Consider the following 18,656-nt stretch of genomic DNA (forward strand, 5'->3'; position numbering starts at 1 on the left):
CTTTCCTAGTTTCTTGAGGTGGGAGCTTAGATTATTGACTTGAGACCTTTCTTCCATTCTAATGTAAACCTTTACTTCAAATTTTCCTCTTGGAGGTGCTTTAGCTATGTCCCCCAAAATTTAATACATTATATGTTCATTTTCATTCAGTTTGATGTATTTTTTTAAATTTCCGTTAAGATTTCTTCTTTGACCCATAGAATTATTCAGATGTGTGTTATTTAATTCCCAAGTATTTGGAGCTTTTCTCATTATCTTTCTGTTATTGAATTCCAATTTAATCACATTATGGTGAGAGAACATACCCTATATTATTTCCATTCCTTTAAATATATTGAGGTTAGTTTTATGACCCAGGGTATGGTCTACTTGGTAAATATTTCATGAGTACTTGAAAAGGATATGTTTTATTCTGTTTGTAGGTAGAATGTTCTATAAACATAAATTAGAACTGCCTGGTTGATGATGTTGTTCAGTTACTGTATATCCTTGCTAATATCCTATTGTAGTTCTTTCAAATGTTGAAAGGGTGATGTTGAAGTTCCTAACTATAATTGTGGATGTATCTCTTTCAAGTCTATCAGATTTTGCTTCATGTATTTCAGAGCTCTGTTGTTGGGTGCATACATATTTAGGATTGCTCTGTTTTCTTGGTGGAATGACAATTTTATCATTGTGCAATGTTCTTTGTCACAGGTAGTTTTTTTTTTTTTTTTGCTCTTTAGTCTACTGTATCTGATATTACATATAGCCACTCCTGCCTTTCTGACATTAATGTTTGCATGGTATATCTTTTTCTACCCTTTTAATCTACCTATATCAATACATTTGAAGTGAGTTTCTTGTAGATAAAACACAGTTGAGTCACATTTTTTACCCGTTCAGTTATCTCTGTCTTTCCATTGCTCTATTTAGACCATTTATACCTAAAGTAATTATTAATATGTTAGGGCTTAAGTGTGGCATTGTATTATTTGTTTTCTCTTAATTCCCTGTTTATCATTCCTCTTTTCCCTTTTTCTTGCCTTCTGGTGAGTTACATGCACATTTCTTAAAATTCCATTTTGATTTATCCAGTCTTTTTGACTATGTTTCATTGTATATTTTTGGTGTTTTTAATTTTAATTATATGTTCAGTGGTTTTTAGATTTTTTAAAGCTATTACAATATATATATACACAACTTATCAGACTACTGGTATCGAGATTTTCCCATTTCAGGTGAAGGGTAGAAACCTTACTTCCATTGAGTCTTTTTACACTCTCCCCACTTTTTAAATATAATTTTCTCATATATTATCTCTACATACATCGAACACCAAACCAGACCATACTATAATTTATACTTCAACCATCAAAAATAATTTTAAAAGCTAATGAAGATAAAATCAGCCTATTATACATACTCCTATTTTTACCCATCCATGGTTTTTTTTCCTTTCTAAGTTTCCAAGCCTCCTTCAGTTATTATTTCCTTTCTGTTTACAGAACTTGCTTTAACCATTATTTAAGGGTAGGCTTGCTATTGTCAAATTCTCCATTTTACTTCATCTGAGAATGTTTTTATTTTCTCTTCATTCCTGGAGGATATTTTTCATTAGGTGTAAAATTCGGAGTTGACCTTTCTTTTCTTTCAGCACTTGAAAATGCTGTGCACTTCCTTCCGAACTCTGATTTCATATGAGAAATACACTGTCATTCAAATCATTCTTCCCCTATAGGTAATGTGTTGTTTCTGTTTTTTCTTTGTCTTTAGTTTTTAGAAGTTTGATTATGATGTGTCTTGAAATAGATTTCTTCAGGTTTATCCTGTTTGAATTTTGCTCAGCTTCTTGATTCTGAAGGCTTATCCCTTTTCCCAATTTGGGAAGTTTAAAGCCATTATTTTTTTGAATACTTTTTCCTTCCATACTTTTCTCCTTCTGGGACTCCAATGATACAAATGTTAGACCTTTTGTTATTATACCATAGGTCTCTGAGGCTCTGTTCATTTTTTCCCATTTTCTATCTGTTGTTCAGAATGGGTAAATTTTATTGATCTGTCCTGAACTTCACTGATTCTTTCCTCTGTCATCTCTGATCTATTATTAAGCTCATCCAGTGAACTTATAATATGGTGATTTTATTTTCCAGTTCTATAATTTCCATTTTTTAATATCTTCCATTTATTTGCTAAGATTTTCTAATTTTTCATTTGTTTAAAGTGTTTTTAATTGCTCACTAAAGCATTTTTATGGCTGCTTTAAAATCTTCGTCAGAATTTCAACATCCGAGTCTTCCTGATATTAGCATCTGTTGATTGCCTTTTCAGTTAAGATGTGAGTCTCCTGGTTCTTGGTATGATAAGTGATTTTGTGTGTGTGTGTGTGTGTGTGTGTGTGTGTGTGTGTGTGTGTGTGTGTGTCCTAGGCATTTGGACTATTATATTATAAGGCTATAGATCCTAGTTAAATTTTAGCAGGTAGTAACCCTATTTAGATTAACCGTGCAGGTCCCGAGCTACTTTTGTGGGCTGTGATTTCAATGACAGTTTAGTTTCCAGAGCCCTTGCACTGCTATTCTGGTCTTTTTCATTTGTGTTCCCTAGAAGTCACGCTGATGGTAGTCCACACCACAGTTTCCATTCTCAAGCTTCTTGGCATGTTCATTCTAGTCAGATTCATGTATGGGTTAGGCAGGAGTTTGCCGAGGACTTCCTATGGAGCTTTAATGACTTTCTCCAGCTCCCTCCTCTGCAAGATCTTTCCCACTCTCTAGTGGGATGCATGAGGGAGGCTACTTACTACTGCTGAGCCAGGGGTAGGAGCGTGGAAGTCCAGATTCCCCATTTGGTCACCACTAACAACATGCCAGCAGATGAGGGGAGACCTGCCATGGCTTGTCTGGTGCCACCAAGTAGGATATGAAATTCCAGATTCCCTACTCAGCACTGCCCTAGGCCATTAGCTATCTGTATTTTAAGCCATATGCTCAATAGCTTAAAACAATATCTATTTATTATCTCATAGTTCTGGGAGTCAGAAGTCCAGGTAGGCTCAACTGGATTCTCTGCTCAGGGTCTTACAAGGCTGATATCAAAATGTCAACCAGGCTAGACTCTTATCTAGAGGCTTGGGAGAATAACCCACTTCCAAGCTCACTCGGGTTGTTGGCAGAATTCAATTCTTTGCAGCCAAGGTCTACTCTCTGCTCCAATAAAATCACCCTATTCCTTCCCATGCGACTCTTCCATCTTCAAAGCATTCAGTCCTTCTCAAGCTTTGAATCGCTCTGACTTCCTATTCTACCATTAGCCAGAGAAAGTTCTCTGTTTTTAAAGGCTCATGTGATAAGATTAGGCCCTCCCATTTTAAAAGTTAACTGAGCCATATGATACAATTACTGGAATGAAAACTCATCACATTCGTAGGTTCTGGAGATTTGGAAGTACAATCTTGGGGACCATTCCAAGAAATTCTGTCTACCTCACTCACTATTACTGCGTAGAGGTCAGGATGGAATTCATTATTTAGTCCAGAGTTTCTGCAATTAGAATGATTAATTCTAATGGACTCAGATTGAGCAATAATTATATATCGCTATGTGGTTTATGTATTTGTAGTAAATATTTGTTACAATTTCCAGCATGATTGTGTGTGTATATGTACTTTAGAACTAATAATATTTTCAAATGTAGAACCACAGGTCACAGGCTACCAATCCATGTGCTTGAGAAAAGAGATTTAAAAAGATTATGCTGCCAAAGGAGTTCCCAAGCTTTATCAAGCAGCATCATCACCTGAACGTTAACAAATATTCTAAGACTCCTATCCCAACTCCTGCCCCCACTCCAAAATTCTGACTATGCAGCGTGCCTGGAGCAGGGCCAGGTTGGAGACCCACTTGCACGGAGTGCCCTATGGGACCTCTACACTTCACAAGTTTAAATATCCAGTAATGATCACAGCAACATCCTAGTTGGTTTAGATTTTGATCTGCTAGAAAGTTGGGGGTTGAAACACATGATTTCCAAGTTCGTTTCTAAGCTCATTTTTGATAATCCTGTCATTAAGAAAATAAGACTCCATTATCCATAATCACCAAGATCAACTCGGTCAGGGGACTGTTCTCCCTGAGTCACAAGACACCTTCCTCACACATGCTTTCTGCTCCGCAACAGCGACAAAATCTGAGGAATCTGTCAAATGGTGTGGGTTCTCACTGGTGACATACTTGTCCTTAATTACTCCAGACCCTTCTTGGAGTAACATTTCTCACAACAGCTCCTAATGAGTTCCAGTTATTAGTTTCAGGATTTTGTTTTCTAAAAAAAGAAACCTATTTGTTCAAAGTTTAAAGAATAATTTGAGCTGGAATTGGTTGCTTTCAAGGCTCCCACGGATGGGGAACAACTAGATAGTCAAACACTGGGTTACTTGCCACTGATAGAAAAAACAGTCAAGCTCCTTCTGAAAAGCATATCCTAAACACTGCAAAATAATAAGTTTCCTTACAAATTAATAAAATATTTGCCAAATCATCTTGCTTTCAGAATTGTTAGGAAAAACAGCAGAAGCCCATAAATCTAGGCAATGGTTACTCTTTTAAGTTGAAATAGCTGATTTCTAAGAGAATCCTTTAAAATTCAGAAAATAAGTTAGCCACCATGAATATAGAAGAGCAACCTGGAAATCTCTCCTTTGTGTCGCTTGTTGAAGTTGTGATTCCTTCTTAAAACATAAATAGCAAAATAACTGTGAGCCTTATCTCAGAGTGGTACATGTATGCAAAATGATGACTGGATGTTCATGGAAGGAAGGCGTAATGCAGCACGCAATAATAGTAAGGGGCTTAATCCCTTCAGGACAATTTGGACACACGGAAAATTCTGCCTGCTTGAGCTCAAGTTCTAGAGCTAGCCTGCCTGGGTTCCAGTGCTCTCTCTACTCCTCACTAGCTTGTGTGACCACAGGTGAGTCTTTTTACCTTAAGATGCCTCAGTTACCTCTTCTGAAAAATGGGCACAATAAAAACAGTATCTATGCCATTGGGTGGTATAAGGATTTAATGAGATAAAGCATGTGAAGGGCTGGGCCCTTCCTGCTTGGCATATAGTAATTGCTCAATAAATTTTAGTCACTGTACACAGATAGACACAGGCAGATTATATCCACAATGCCAATCAGCCCATAAGCCTCGAATACAATGTAGCCATTATTATTCCATAGAGTAACAAGCAATCAGGGCCAAAAGATAACTGTAGGTTCATTTAGCATATTCTAACAGAGCTGCCTGGTGAAGCCAGCCTAAACCTTCTCAAGTGGCATGTTAATCAGAAACATCTTTGTAGAACAATGTTTAACACATGCTCTCCAGAGTACGAAATGACCAAAAGCCAGATCACAGGAGCTAAAACTGTCATCCTGTGGAAGAAGTTCCATTTGTGATAACATTCCACTTAATGTGTCTCATTTACGCTTATAGCTTCCAGTGCCTAGCACACAACGTACATCCAGCAAATGGTCCCTCGATGAGTATAGCAGACCTCACGCACCCAAGCACATGACCAATAGATGTTATGAGCAAGAAGAGGCTCTCCACATTAAGCAACGCACCTGAAAAAATTCCTGCTATCTTTTTAAGAGAGATGAGTATTTTGAAAACAATCTTCCATATAATTCACAAAATAAATGACCCTTGGGTTGGAAATTTTTTTAAGTGAAATTTGATCAAAGAGACCCAGTTTGGGGTCTCTGAACATAGAATCACAACTTGGAAATTATGCCACTTGTTGAAGCAAATTTGGGTTCTTTCTTAAATCGAAAGCAGCAAAGTAATTGAGCTTTATCTCAGAGTGGTACAAGTATGCAAAATCCTGGCCTTTCACCTCGTTGATTATAAAACAACAACCGTATTCACCAACCACTTTAAACAAATACAAAAAAAAAAGGCTCTGGATATGCCAAAGAGAGATCTCAAACACCTAGCAAATGAAAGCTGAGGCAACAGGAAACCAAGCTAAAAACTGTTACACTCAGCATAAGACGTGCAAGCTACAAGTAAACCCACCTTGGCCTTCCATGGCAAGGCCTGTGTAAAATGTACTTTTTACACACTGCAACAGGCAGAGAGCACAGCTCACTTCCTCACAGACACTGTCAGATCAATTCAAAGATCAACAAGCACATTCTTTTAACCCTTACCGCAGCTTCCTGCTTTTCTACACGTGTTTGTGAACGCCAAGTTGTCGAGGGCCTGGGTCCCACTGCGCTTCACCCAAGGCCCCTCCCAAAGTAGCGAGATACACGTATGTCGGCCCGAACTATAGTTTTGAGAGTTTTTCTTTTTTAAATTCCTTTGGCTGGCCATTAAAAAAAATGCATATCTGTGAATAATGTCATGAGAACCCAGAAAAAGGCTGCTTCTCAATCTTTTGCCGGACTAAAGCACACTGTTGTTTGGATCTGAGGATAAGATTCTGAAAGGAAGACACCAGTAATTCAATCCAACATGGGGCAAATGAAACCCTAAGAAAGAGCCTTTAATAGGCAGCTGTTTTTCTGTTTTATGTGGCAGTTCCAGGTCCCAGAAGAGCAGTCATTTTTTTTTAAGTAAATGATTTTGAATATTTCATCCTAGTAACTCCTAGTATTAGACCCTATATTATCATCCATTGTAGTCTGTTCAGAAAAAATATCCAGAAGTTGGAAATCAGACAGAAAATGATGCTCTGTGTGTGACCTTTCAATATCATTTTCTAATAAGCACCCCTCACACTCCAGGGTCTTCTGATTCTCTCTGGAAATGTAATTTGATTTAACTAACACTTTATTAGGACATTTTACAACTCGATAAAAGTCAAAAGATAATATGTAGGAAAAAAATAAGGTATGTGTCTTCCTTTTTATCTTTTCTGGTAGAAATAATAATCCCAGAGGTTAAGATTTTATCGTCCTCTAAGACATGAATCTGTTTGGAATCCAACACAGCAATCTTCTTTGAACATTCCCTTTGCCACTGCGGTGTTACTCAGTTTCTCATGGTCTCACTGAATCAGTTTTGTTGTTCTGCTAGTTCTCTCATTAAATGAGTTCAATAAAACTTTGACACATGCTCTCTATGTGTAAGTTTTTAACAATTTAAGAAATGAGTTTTTGCTAGTTCCTGGGCTGGACAATCAAATGTTCCCTGTGAGACTGAGTTCTGTGCCCCAAGACCCCTTATGAATCATGCTCATAAGGCAGTTACTTGAAGACAACCAGATTTAGGCTATTAGCTCAGTTGGTTAGTGTGGCACAAATGAGGCTCCAGCACAGGTGTGACACCTCCCCCCCCCCCACCATTCAATAGAGGTCACGGCTTTAAACAACAACAACAACAAAAAACATATACATTGAAACTGGACAAGGGCAGCCGTTTCACTCCCTCATGTATATGTATATATACAAAACAGTGCCCATGTCTGTAAGAATTATATAAGAATGTTCAAAGCTTATATTCATAAAATACCCAAACTGGAAATTACCCAATGTCCTTCAACAGGAGGATGGATAAACAAATTATGGCATATTCATAAAATTAGATCTATACAGCAAGAACAAAGTGCTGATATACACAGCATGTTGTTGAGCAAAAGAAGCCATATATAAAAGAGCACATTTTATATGGTTCTATTTATATGAAATTAATGTACAGGCAAAACTAATTTATCATGATGGATTACCTATGGGAAGGAGAATGACTGGGAAAAGGCACAAGGGATGGAAATAGCGCTGATCTGGATGACGGTTACAGAGCTGCACACTTATGTAAAAAAATCATCAAGCCATATGAGTATGACTTTAGTATTTTACTCCATGTAAATTTCACCTGAAAAATGAATACATGTTCTAAAAAGAAGAGGGATAAAGAAAAAATGCATCCTAAAAGAAGTGGAGAGAGAAGTAGAGAGAAGTGGGATTTTAAAAAATTCTTCTTCCACATGTACAGTAAATAAATAAGAACTAAATAAAAGAAAGATGGACAAACCCAAAAGGCCTTGAGGCTTAGTTGAGTACCCTTATGTGTATCAACAAATCTCAGCCCGAGAGCTGGTGAAGCCCAGGCATTTTTAACAATGAGGAGGTCAAAATGGTTTGTAATTTTCTTTTGAGAAATTGAGACAATATAGATTTGAGGGTGGATACTGAATCCCAACAGTTTGGGAGCCCATGCTCGATTGGGACACTAAGGTTCCGATAAATGAATCAAGAAAACGCTTAAGACAGGCTCCCTGACAGTGTTAACGCTGGCAGAAAGGCACACAAATAAACAACGGATTTCGCAATTCAATCTGGGGACAAATTATTCTTAGCTAAATAAGGCATGCGTAAACCACTTCCAAAGCTGTGAACTTATGCCAATGTGATTATTACTTAAAGATGTATTTTCAGCTTCTAGAACTCTCTACAGCAGTTTTTGTTATTGTTAAACTCCACTGTATCCACCTACTGGATTTTCAATAATAGGCCTAAAACATTCCCAGTGGGTGAAGACTTGAAAATAGACTCAGCTATCTGAAGGAATAGAAGTTTCTTTTTCTGCCAAATGTGACAGCCACAAGTGGTGTGGCCCCAGCCGTTCCTGCCACAGCCTTTCTGGCCTGGGAGAAACAAGCACTCCAAAGAACATGACTTGTCATTGGAAGTGCTCTAGCTGAGATGAGATGACAAGTGATTAAGGAGAGCGATGGCTCTCTGGGTAGAGGAGAGGGGACGGTGGCACACTTGGTATGTGGCCAGCCACGTGCTAAGTGGTTTCCTTGCACTGTCTCCTTTAATCTTTGGAGTGGCCTGAAGAGGTAGTCAGGCTCAAAAAAGGGAACAGATGGTCTACTTGAATTAGGTAATGTGAAGTGGGATTAATAAAGAGACTTTTACAAAGTATGTGAGGTACAGAGAAACTCTGAGGCAGGAACTGGGGCTAGAAACAAGGGTGCCCTGAGGCCTGCAGGGATGAGGGTAAAGGAGCATGGGAGAAGGGGACATGACAGGAGCAGCCACCATCTGGTCGAGGGACACGGCCATCTTGAGGTAACCCCAGGGCAGGAAGCCAGCAGGGTAACCCCTAACCTGGCTGGCCTTCCTTTCTCCCTGCCATTTCCCACCAGCCTATCCTTGAACCAAAGCCCATGAAAGCCATGGGGCAGGAGCCTGCTGTGGTGGCCCAAGGCCAAACAGGTGGAGGAAGGTTGAGAGAGGCCCCCATCTGTCAGTGAGCAGCCCCTCTGTTCCCCAGTACTCCCCAAGCAAGCCTGCATGAGCTCCTCCTGCACTGCGCTGTCCTGCCCTGGTGCCCACTGCCCTCCCTGAATGCTTACAGTGGGCACACTGCCTTAGGCTCTGAGCAAAGTCCAGCTCAGGAGTTCTCTGAGTCTGTGGATTCGTGGTTTGGAATGAGGGGGCACTAAGCCAACAGGACATGTTAAAGGCTTTCAAAATAGTGCCTACTGTCAAAACTGGAGCCAACACTGGAGTCCCTTCTCCTTCCCAGGGTCCTCCTCTTCTTTCCTATCTCCTACTCTCTTTCCCACATTTTTCCCTTCCTTCCCAGAGTCCTGCTCTTTCTTTCCCAGTCCCTCCTTTATCTTTCCCACATTCCTCCTCTCTCATTCCTTCCTCCTTCATCTTCACCCCCTTTTATCTGGAAAATCTCTCCTTCCACACCAGAATTTGGCCCAACTGCAAGGACACTTCTTGCCCCAAAATTGGGGTTTTTGTTTAAAAGGGCAAAAGAATTCATCCCATTTACACATTGACAGAGTTAATCTGTAGTGGCCCAGATGCAATACTTTCCTACTCTTAAAATGGGAGAGAGCTGCTAGGTTCAACTATAGTCAAAGAAAAAAACTGTCTAGACTCCCACAATCTTTTACAGAAAGCAAGGTTTATCAGCATGTTACCAAGAGAACTCTCCCTAGCTTTCTGCAGAGGAGGAGGAGGAGGAGGGGGAGGGGGAGGGGGAAAAATAATGGGAGGTAGAGGAGAAAAAAAAGATGGAAAGGAAGGAGAAGGAAGAGAAGAAATATTATCAGGATCCTTTAAGGCAAGATCCTGAAGAAAGATCAAACTGGGTTCTCATTTGCTCTAGACTGAGGGCAGGGTCCAGGTAGCGGGCCCAGGGGGATGAAAGCCTGGACCACATCGCTGTTTTTCATTCGACAACCCCTTTCCATAAAACCGTCTCATGTAGACCTCAAGGCTCTTTGAGGGAAGCACCTGCTTCTCTGGGGCTGTGTTCCCCACACCACCTGCCCCCACAGCCTCAAGTCTTAGTCATGGTCTATTATTGCTGAAACTACAGCAGAAGCGCAGGGGATATCTGCACACAGCCCTTCCCACTGAGAACAATCCGGTGTTCTCCAGTGTAGAGTTTATGGTACAAGGACCTTTTAGACCTTGGTATTTCCCACAGGGAACAGCCTCCAGATGATCCTCTTTTTTACCTGATTTCAACTATTATTTACAGCTGTGTGATATGTAATTTTTTTTTTACTTTTTAAAGTATAGCTAGCATATAATATTATATTGGTTATATTAGTTTCAAGTGTACAATATAGTGATTCGACATTTTTACGCCTTACAATGTGATCGCCCCACTAATCCTAGTAATAATCTGTCACCAGGCACATTTATCACAATATTATTAACTATATTCCCATTTGCCTTTTTCACTCACCCTCCCACCTCCTCCCCTCTGGTGACCATCCCCTTGGTCTCTATTTCCATGAGTCTGTTTTGTTTGGTTTTGCTCCTCTGTTTTGTTTTAGAGTCCTTAACATGGATAAGCTACATTTTTTTGTAATTAACCCCTAGATGACTTCAGCAAAGGGCATAATTTTCAAAACTTTAATGAAAAAAAAAATCGATTTTATTTACTGCTTCATGGCCAAAATGAAGGAAAAGAAAATATTATTGCTCCTATCGAAAAGGCAACATGAATACAAAGGTAAAAAATCATAGTATGATTGAAATTCTGCATTTAGTTCGATTGCTACTTAAATGGTCAAAACTAGTTTCACTCCCATTTTGCATGGAACGGAAAAGAGTAAAATCCTTTGAAACCATCAAAGCAAATAAACAAATACATAATGAAATAATTTAACAAGCTTTACATTTTTTCAGCATTTTCTAAGTGGCACGCAGTTTGGAAAGAGAACATTCTAACCTTCAGAAAGTGATTTCAAAATAGGTATTTCCAGATATCTAGGGCAAAGCTATACGTATTCTCCTTGATGGCACACAAGAGGCTCGTCCCCTAAAAGAGCCCACGAAATTCTTCAAGTGCCCCCACAGCTTTGGTCAGTAGAGCCCACACAGGAGACAGGAAAAGGGTTTCGCTTTGTACTCACTCTTACAAAGTTGTCAGGGAACAAACCTCTCCTGCCGTTGATCTGTCCCTCCCACCAGCCTCCATCCTCCTTCCTGATGTTGGTGATGATCTCACCCACGCTGATTGTCAGCTCATCGTCGTGCTGGGCCTGGTAGTCAAACTCCACTATGGCCTCCACTGAAAGAAAGGAACAGGGACCAAAAAAAGAGCACCTTAGATCGGGTGTTGGAAAAGTCAGACCCAGCAGCCCTGGAAGGTCACTAAAGTTATATTAAAGGAACTTCCACTCTACCAGTACTTAAAATAACAGGGCCACACACAGCAAGCTGATTTTGGTTAACCTGAGGCCTGCAGCACAAAAACCACAAAGTGCTGGTCCGTGGTCAGGAACAGGGAGAGTGACCTACAGGTCTCAGGGCCATCAGGAACTTCGGTGGGTAAACCACACAACGATATGAGGCCAACAACGATTGCGCCCCCCAGAGGAAGTCCAGCATCATTTCCCCAAGTGCAGAGACTGGCGATACCAGCAACAAGTTTGGCTCTTGGGTGCCCCCACCCTCTCCAAAACTAAGGTCGTATAAACCGTGGATAATAGTTCCCACTCTACAGAGATGATGCCCATATCTCAGAGACGACATGTGTAAAGACAGCTGATACAGAGACCCCACTGGCCAAAACAATGTCTCAGATGGCTAACATCTGCAGGCACAATTGCCCTCTCAACAGATGGCTTCTCAAGTAGCAACACCACTTATAGAGCTATTTAAAAACTCCCAATCTATGGTGAGTTTTTATACTTGGTAATGGAGGCAACACATAAGGTAGATGGGTGTTCTTGTTGACAAAGAGCCAATGCAAATTAGCAGAGCTAATCAATCCAGAGATTGGTTAATTTACCCACATATGGATTATATAATTCATCTAGACTTTGGGCCTCGCCTCGCATGTACCTCAATTGGTCTTCTGTCCTTTTTTATTTGAAGCTTAATATGAATGAATGAATGAATGGTGAATGAATGAATACAAAGGTAGCAAAATTGGGTAAAACCCCAAGTGATGAATAAGCAACTTAGAAACTACAGTAAAATAATGGAAGAGGGAAAGCTAAATAGCTCTATAAGAAGTGCATGTACAAAAAAAGGAACTCAAAATGGATCATAGACCTAAATGAAAGAACTAAAACTGTAAAATTTTTATAAGTAAGCATAGGCGAAAATCTTAGTGATCTTGGGTTTGGCAAAGATTTCTTCAATAGGAGGCAAAAAAGCACAATTTTTAAAAATTTAATAAATTGGGGTAAGTTTTTCAGGGAAAAGGTTAGTAGGTGAGTGGGCCCCCTGCCAAATGGGCTTTGCATCTCCATTAGGGATAAATTCCCAAAGTGCTTCCAGATCAGAGGACCCTCCCCATCCAGACGGGCGTGCTCATCCATCCACTCATAATGCCAGCGAACCCAGACAGTTCACAAGCAACTCAAAGCGGAATTTCCTCCCCTACATCATTTTTTCATTCCAAAATTAGCTGGCCAACTCTGCTGTCATCAATCGGCCCAGGATGAAGTCGACTTGTGAATCATTCTCATCACTTATTGAGAAAGGCGGAGCATAAGAGCGTAAACAAGGCAACTTTTCCAGACCAACCTGACAAGTACAAAGGCAGAAACACTCCAGTTTACTTGTACCATGCTCTGCTCCCTGGCAGTTAAAGTGAGCCATAAGAACAATCAGAACCAGGTGGGTTTAAATACAGCTTTCTTCAGATTATCTAGACACGGATCTACCTTTTTAATAACAGATATTATTTTTTAAACAAGACAAAGCTTGGATCTACTGAAGCTCTGCTACCAGAAGTGAGATTACAGTGATTGCTGTTTATGTGCCAGACATTTTTCCCACAGTATCTCATTTAATCCTCACAATATTGTGATGCCCGTCTTCCCAATTAAAAAAAAAAACCCAAAGCTCAGCAAAGCAGTAAAGCTTATTTGCCGAGCCAGTGCTCTGCAAAGTGGAATGTGCTCACTGCAGGAATGAGTTCACGCGATGAAAAAAAAAAATTAGAACACGCTCATTTTATCTGAATTTTAAAAAGAGAAAAATTTAACTTCTCTAAGATTCCATTTGCAGAATGACACTGTCTCCTTCATCTAGCCTCTAGTCAGGCAGTCAGGCATGCTCCAAGGACAGGGAGCAGCCTGAGGAACAGCGGCACTCCTCACTCAACAAGGACAGGTGCCAGAGCCAGCGCCAGCTTTCACCTCCATGGAGCACCCTGCAGTTCTGTGAGGCCCCTTGGTAAAGCCTCTTTATGGCTATTACCCCTTTTAACTAAAGTCACCCTCACTAAATGGATGACGGGCTTGAAAAAAAAATGTGCATAAAGAAAGTAGGGGTTGTAGACAATACTCAACACACGACCAAGTAAACAAGAAAATGGTGGAAGCTGCCACCTCAGCTCCTGGTGGGAGCTCTTCGCCAGCCATGTTGGGAGGCGAACACAAGGATAAGCCAATCAGATCTGACGGGGAGATGACCAAAAATCTCTAAATTATTAAGACGGTTTGTAATATGGGTTTTCTTCTACTCCTGATATAGGTGTAAGTTACTTAATTATAATATGGAATTACTGGGATTAGCAAGATATTTAAAACTACGTACCTGAACGATAAAGGCAAATGTCTTTATCTTTCAATAATGTCAAAAGTCATACAATACTCAATCTTACGTTTCCCAAAAGTTCACTAAACCTAATAATAAATATTTAGGAGTTTCTCTTGGGTTTTCTCAATCAGCTAGTACAGTAATATAAGCACAGAAACTATAAATAAATGTATATGTGGAGTCAATTACTTTTTTAATAATAGATATTATTTTTTAAACAAGACAAAGCTTGGAACACTGACCTAGGCTCCCCAAGGCTGACTCCATTTTAGCACTTGGACATGAAAGCTCACAGCTTTTCTGATGGGGACAGAAAGTCGTGGTAAGTGGAGCAGCAGCACACAAGACCTGCCTGGGAGAGAGGAGGGAGGACAGGGAGGCTGCTAAGGAGGAACTTGGTCAAGGGTCCAGCTTGACACTGAACTTAAACCCTGTGTGTGCTGGGGGCTCAGAACCTCATCAACTTCCAGAACACAATCTTGCTTCTTCTTTCCTAAACAGCGATTCTGGTTGTCTCCCTTCTGTATGTGACCTTCACCAAGGTAAAGCTGGAAGAGGACAAAGAAATCTGCTTCAAGAAGACGGTCACTAAGAAGTGAGCAGCTGCTGCCTGTTGCTGCAAACTGGAGAGAAGTGCATCCAGCTTTGCTTCAATCTCCCTCTTTGCATGAGCCCAAGAACACACCTGAATTGATGTCTGCTATGACTAAGGCTGCGGATTAGAGATTGCGGACTCAGAGATAAATAAAGCATAGCTACCTAATCTTCGAGTTTTCCCAATATCCTACTGAGCTGCTCTTTCCTTAGTTACCCTTTCTTTAACTCTCAGACACTTAAATAATCACATGCACCCTGGCTGCCTATCACCTTCCTGGCTTGTCTTGTCCCAGGCCTCCCTGGCCCCATGGCATTGAGGCTTTTCCATTCTGTGGAGGCTGCACTGTGTCTCCACCTCTCAGTGACCCTCTACATGCCTCCTGGGTACGGATCACCTCTAGTTCTATTGTGGTCCTCTATGAGCATTCATGACATGTAATAGGTGCTCAATAAAGCTTTAATAAACTGACTCCTCAAGCTTGCATTTTATAACAGCAGATAGTTCTCTGCCCAATAAAGATGCTACTAAAATGCCAAGTGTCAATCACATTTTTGCAAATTGAGTCAAATTCTTCAGCGCACTAAGGGAGTTTGCTATTTAAAGGATCCTGTGGTTAATTCTTTTGTAACATGAATAATCACTTCCTGCTTCACCTTTCCTGTCAAGATGATTTTTTACATATCAGGTTTCTCTAAGAGAAGGAAGCCTATGTATGACTTTAAGGGCTCATAAATCATGAGGCTATGTCTCTGCTACCCTCCTGCCAAGGGCTCGTTCCTGTGTCCCTTGAAAGCCTTTGAAAGGTCCATGACTTTGCTGTCCACTACAGTATCACTCATCACATGTGGCTATCAAGTACTTGAAGTATAGTGAGTCTGAGTTGAGATGTACAGTAAAATATACAAGTTGCAAAGACTCATTAGGAAAAAAAAGTGTAAAATATCTCGTTAATTTTTATATTGGTTGCGTGTTGAAATGATAATATTTTAGATATGTTGGGTTAAATAAATATATTATTCAAGTTAATTTCACTTTCTTTTTACTTTATGAATATGGCTACTAGAACATGCGGAATTACTTATGTGGCTGGTATTATATGGGTAGAGATGGTTTAGGATAATATGTGGCAGGCAGGAGATCAAGACCTTGGCATTGCACAAACACACTGAAAATCTTCACGAGACTCTATGAGAAAGTTTGCACCCCCAAAATCTATTTCCTTGCTTTCAGGAAGCTGCAGGTAGCTGTACCAAGGGTAAAATATTACCTAAGGTTTTTTTTAATGGTACCCTTTGGGCATCTACCTCTGGGCGTGAGTGCAAAATTAAAACATTAAGCTAAGCAGAATACATCAGAGGTATAATTAGGGCAGCAGTAAACAAAATCCCGTATTTAAAGACACCATAAATTACAAAATTTAAGAACATATCCCTGTCAGAAAAATACTACCCTCTAGCTGCCTGCTGTGCCAAAAGCCAGCCTCCACAAGTTTGCTACATCTACTGTCACTGCAAACCCCAAAGCCACAGTAAACCCATGTGTTCAAAGAGATAGAGCCAGGGCAGATAAGAGATCTGTTTCAAGAGGCAGGACATGTCAATGTCCCAGATCTCAGACCTCCGCGTTTAAACTTGCTGGAATGCCTCCTCCCCCAAAAGATGAAATGCACAGTTTTAAACCGTCGGTTGGCTAAACCAGCTGCCAAGCACCTTCTCACAGCGAACTTCTCACGGTGGTGATTCAGAGGCCCCAATGGGTGACCCAGGGGATGGGGGCAGCCTCCCCACCTCCGTGCACAGAACTTCCTCTCCTACTGCTCAGCTCACTGTGCTGTGAGTTCTGGGTGGCTCGCCCCAGTCAGACTGGCAAGCTCCATCTAGGACAAGTCCTTGTTTTTTTCAGGACCCCACCTTCTTTGCTTAGCATCATGTCCAGTTCCATAAATATCTGAATAAACCACAAAGTATGACGGAGAATGAAAGTCGCCAATTAATTTCCTCCATCCATATATACATATAGATGCTGCTGCAAACCTCAGTGCAGTTTAAAGCTTTAAGAATTTCGGAAGGAGAAATGTCGCAAACTTAAACTATTTTCGTACTTATTTCATTTTGTGAATTTTAAAGAATAAACTTCTAATGTTAATGTTTTGTTCCAGTCCTCTGATTAAAGAGAGCATGTAAATAAAATCAGGAGGATTTTTTTTTTGCCAAAAAAGGACACAACTGCTGTTCATTAGAGATAGAACATTAATTATAATCTTAAGTCCTTTTCTTGATTTTACAGATGAAGAACTGAGGCCTATAAGGTTTTGTGACTGAGACTTATTAGAGACAGTGATAGCTAAGTAATGGCAGCATCGAGACTAGGACTAAGCTCCCCCGAATTGCAGTACAAGTGAGAGAAGGGAAAATCTAAAGTGAAAAGGAAGGAAAACCGAGACCAGTGAGATACGGACTTCCATGCCACTGGTTTGTTTTTTCTTTCATGTATAGCATAGTTTCCAGAACACCCGGAAAAAATTACACCAGTGAGGAACACGTAAGAACCTATGTAAAAATCTGAAAAGACAAAAAACACATCAGTGGTTGCCTAGGGCAGGGGGTGGGAACAGGGACTGACTGCGGATGGATATGAGAGATCTTTAGGTGGTGACGGAAATGTTTTAAAATTAAATTCTGATAAGAGTTTCACGATGCTATAAGTTTACTCAAATCATTGAATTGCATACTTAAAATGGGTAGAACTTCATACCACAATATAGCTTTTAAAAATACAAAGTCTGTGTGATGTCTATTTTGGAATTTATGACTGTAGATATTCGCTCATCGAGGTAGTTGACTGTTGTTCTTGTGTCCCAGAGAAAGACCATTCCCCATTCAGGGAGGGGAAGCCAGTTGGGGAAATTTCCCCTCCCCCATGAGTACAGTCCAATGGGACCGTCCATCACCTGCCCTGCCCTGTACCAGCACAGAACTCAATAACATCTCACAGTTGCAGACATGAGAGACCGGAAATGTCTGCAGCAGATCCCCCTGTAGGGCTCCCAGGAGAGGCAGGGATCCCTAGGGCTGTCTGGTTGCCATCTTTCCCCAACCTGATCCTCTAGCTTTTCCTTCCACCCTATAAAGCATCTCATAGCCTTCTAGGAAATCCTCTTCCTTACTTAAGTTAAAGGAGAGTTGGTTTCTGTTGCTTGCAACCAAAGAACCCTAATGGATATACACTCATGCACCAACTTTTTAAAAAATAGACTCTTCCCTACACAAGTTGGCACAACACCCAGTCTCACCATCCCATGCTTTTCTGGTAGTGTTAAAACTGAGAGTTTGGGGACCTGAACTTCCCAGGTCAGGGCGCCAGGTGCTGCAAGCACTTCCGATTAGACAAAGCTGGCCTTCGCACCTTTAGTATCTTCACAAACATACCTCTAAGGGCCAACAAGGGGGTCATTCCTCGGGTCTGAATCTGTTAAAAACAGAACATCAGCTTCCCCAACAGAAGACAGGCTCAGAACACAGACCCCAATGAACGAAAAGCCACTGGGCACAAACTCTCTCCCTGGGCAGGAATCAGCAAACTGTTGGCAAGGGACAGTTTTCTGCAGGGTTAAATGATGTCTGTCACGAGCCCAACAGCAGCTCCCAGAACTGGGCATCAGCAGAGAAAGGAGGGAAAAGATAAATCAAGAAATAAGAGAAAGAACAAACCCAGCTGTGAAAGAGGAAAGAAGGCCTCAGACACCACCAAGGACACTCCTGTCACACTGCTTTCTAGAACAGCTCAAGGAACCCAGGCCTCCCAGCCCATCTCTCCCCTCTCGTTACCCCTATCTAAGCATCTTTATGGAGGACATGAAGCCTACAGGCCTGGGAATGAATTCCACCTTAGACATTTACTAGTTGTGTGGCATGGGGCTAGATACCTTGCTTGAGTTCATTTTTCTTTGTGCTTAAAATTGGGAGATGATCTGTCCAGTGGGTTGTAGCAAGGATGAGGGATGATGCCTGTAAACTATACACAGAAGCTGTTGCATAAATGACAGCC

General features: G+C 40.8%; 1 protein-coding gene across 3 annotated transcripts in view; it reads right to left on the reverse strand.

The window, feature by feature from the left end:
• Nucleotides 1-18,656, reverse strand: part of SH3KBP1 (SH3 domain containing kinase binding protein 1) — a 311,738-nt gene that overhangs the window by 251,600 nt on the left and 41,482 nt on the right. For all 3 annotated transcript variants that reach the window (XM_036227145.1, XM_036227141.1, XM_036227143.1), the window contains exon 2: nt 11,368-11,525. In XM_036227145.1, the coding sequence (XP_036083038.1) occupies nt 11,368-11,525 (158 nt within the window). The remainder of the gene's footprint in view (nt 1-11,367; nt 11,526-18,656) is intronic.

The sequence above is a fragment of the Rousettus aegyptiacus genome, unplaced genomic scaffold, assembly GCF_014176215.1.
Source record: "Rousettus aegyptiacus isolate mRouAeg1 unplaced genomic scaffold, mRouAeg1.p scaffold_m13_p_9, whole genome shotgun sequence".
In the NCBI taxonomy this organism is placed as follows: Eukaryota; Metazoa; Chordata; class Mammalia; order Chiroptera; family Pteropodidae; genus Rousettus; species Rousettus aegyptiacus.